Source organism: Prionailurus bengalensis, chromosome B3, assembly GCF_016509475.1.
Source record: "Prionailurus bengalensis isolate Pbe53 chromosome B3, Fcat_Pben_1.1_paternal_pri, whole genome shotgun sequence".
Taxonomy (NCBI): Eukaryota; Metazoa; Chordata; class Mammalia; order Carnivora; family Felidae; genus Prionailurus; species Prionailurus bengalensis.
The window spans coordinates 70,122,699-70,124,766 of record NC_057355.1 but is presented as its reverse complement, the minus strand read 5'-3'; the positions used below and the strand labels follow the sequence as shown (position 1 = coordinate 70,124,766).

Below are 2,068 nucleotides of genomic sequence, written 5' to 3'. Positions count from 1 at the left end.
TTAGAATAAATACATAAACATTAAAAAAAAAAAAAAGATAAGAGGGGCACCTGGGTGGCTCAGTTGCTTAGGTGTTTGACTTAGGCTTGGGTCATGATCTCATAGTTCATGGGTTCAAGCCCCACCAAGAGCTCAGAGCCTGGAGCCTGCTTTGGATTCTGTGTGTGTGTCTCTCTCCCTCCCCTGCTCATGTTCTCTCTCTCTCTCTCTCTCTCTCTCAAAAATAAATAAACAAACATTTTTAAAAACTGAAATGGTCTTCTTTCTCTGAAAAAGGAGGTATTTTAAAAAGTAAAAAAAATTAAATTAAAAAATGGTAAGAGATAGACAACAGCATCTCTTTAAAAGCCTCTTTTTGTCTTTTATCTATTTATTTCACACACTACAGCTACTCCCACACATCTCACTATAGGACCTCAAAAGAAAAAAAAGAAAAACGCTATCCCTAATAATTTCAATCTTGTCAAATTTCCAAAGCACTTTTCTTCAGATTCTGCATTACAAACCCCAAAACTCAATATGATAAGGGAAGATTCTGCTCAGCACACAAAGCTGGAAAAGAGATATAAGAGGCCAGTACAGAATCTCTTTTATAAAGGAGGGACAAGAAAATTTGGAAATAGTCATATATTAATACTTTTATTCCATCACATTGCATAAGAAAGCACATCATATCCTCCTTGGTTGTGAGCAGAAAATACATTAAGAAATTCTGGAGTTAATTAAACTAGTAAGTAGAATATCCATGGTGCTGTGTTTCATCAGATTCATGTCTGTAGTACAATCAGGGAATGTTAGAGATGCTTGTCTTTCTTGATATCAAAATTACTTAAAACATCTTCCTGAAACTCGACACCTGACTGAATATTCTCCTCATTGCCACTTTCACCTCTTTATTCCTAAAAGTATAGATGGCAGGGTTCAGAAATGGGGTAATAATTACGTCAAAAATGGCAAGGAACTTATCCACTGGCACTGTGGGAAATGGCCATGAGTACACAAAAATACATGGACCAAAAAACAAGACTACCACTGTGATGTGAGCTGACAGAGTAGAGAGGGCCTTGGACAAGCCACCTGAAGAACGTTGCCAAACAATGACCAAGGTGAAGATATAGGAAATAACCAAAATGAAAAAAGTCCCCAGAGAGATGAAACCACTATTGGCAGTGACCATGAGCTCCAATCTGTAAGTGTCTGTGCAGGAAAGCCTAATAAATCGAGGAAGATCACAGTAAAAGCTGTCCAGTTCGTTGGGGCCACAGAGTGGCAGGTTTACAACAAACACAAGTTGGATCAGTGAGTGGATGATCCCAATGGTCCAGGCCACCACCAAGAGTAAAATACAAGTTCTGAAGTTCATGATGGTCAGGTAGTGAAGAGGCCTGCATATAGCAACATAACGGTCAAGGGCCATGGCAATGAGCAGAACCATCTCAGTTCCTCCAATAACATGAATGAAGAACATCTGAGCAATGCAGCCTTGGAAAGAGATTACTTTTCTCTCCTTGAAAAGATCAGAAATCATCTTGGGAGCTGCAATGGAGGAAACCCACATGTCAATAAAAGAGAGGTTGGCCAGCAGGAAGTACATAGGGGAGTGTAAATGGGAGTCAGAGATCACTGTGAGCACAATGAGGAGGTTTCCTAAAATACCTGTGACATAGAACACAGAGAAAACTAGAAATAAGACAAGCTGCATCTTCAAAGAATTGGTGAGTCCCACCAACACAATCTCAGACACCACCGAATTATTTCCTCCCCCCATGGTTTCAGTCACTTTGGGCTCCAAATTTGCCTGAAAGAACAGGAAAAAATAAGAAATTGGGATTATTGGCCATATCAGTCAAGGTTCCATTAGAGAAGCAGAACCACTAGGAGATAAAATACTAAGGGATTTGTTAGTGATTTGACCTTACATAATCATGAAAGGTGAATCGGCAATCTCTGGAAGTCTGTTGTCTTTGCATCTGATGCTGTAGCTTGAAGTCCACGGGACACGCAGCCAGGAAGAAAAGATGGGTGTAAAATGGAGTAAAACAAAAATAAACTGGAACCCACAAGCAAG

At 39.7% G+C, this 2,068-nt stretch overlaps 1 protein-coding gene across 1 annotated transcript; it reads right to left on the bottom strand.

The window, feature by feature from the left end:
- Window positions 1-357: 357 nt before the first annotated feature.
- Window positions 358-1,768, bottom strand: LOC122467854 (olfactory receptor 4F3/4F16/4F29-like). The gene has a single exon (XM_043554437.1). It carries the CDS (start codon window positions 1,766-1,768, stop codon window positions 830-832), a length of 939 nt encoding a protein of 312 aa, XP_043410372.1. The 3' UTR covers window positions 358-829.
- Window positions 1,769-2,068: the final 300 nt, after the last annotated feature.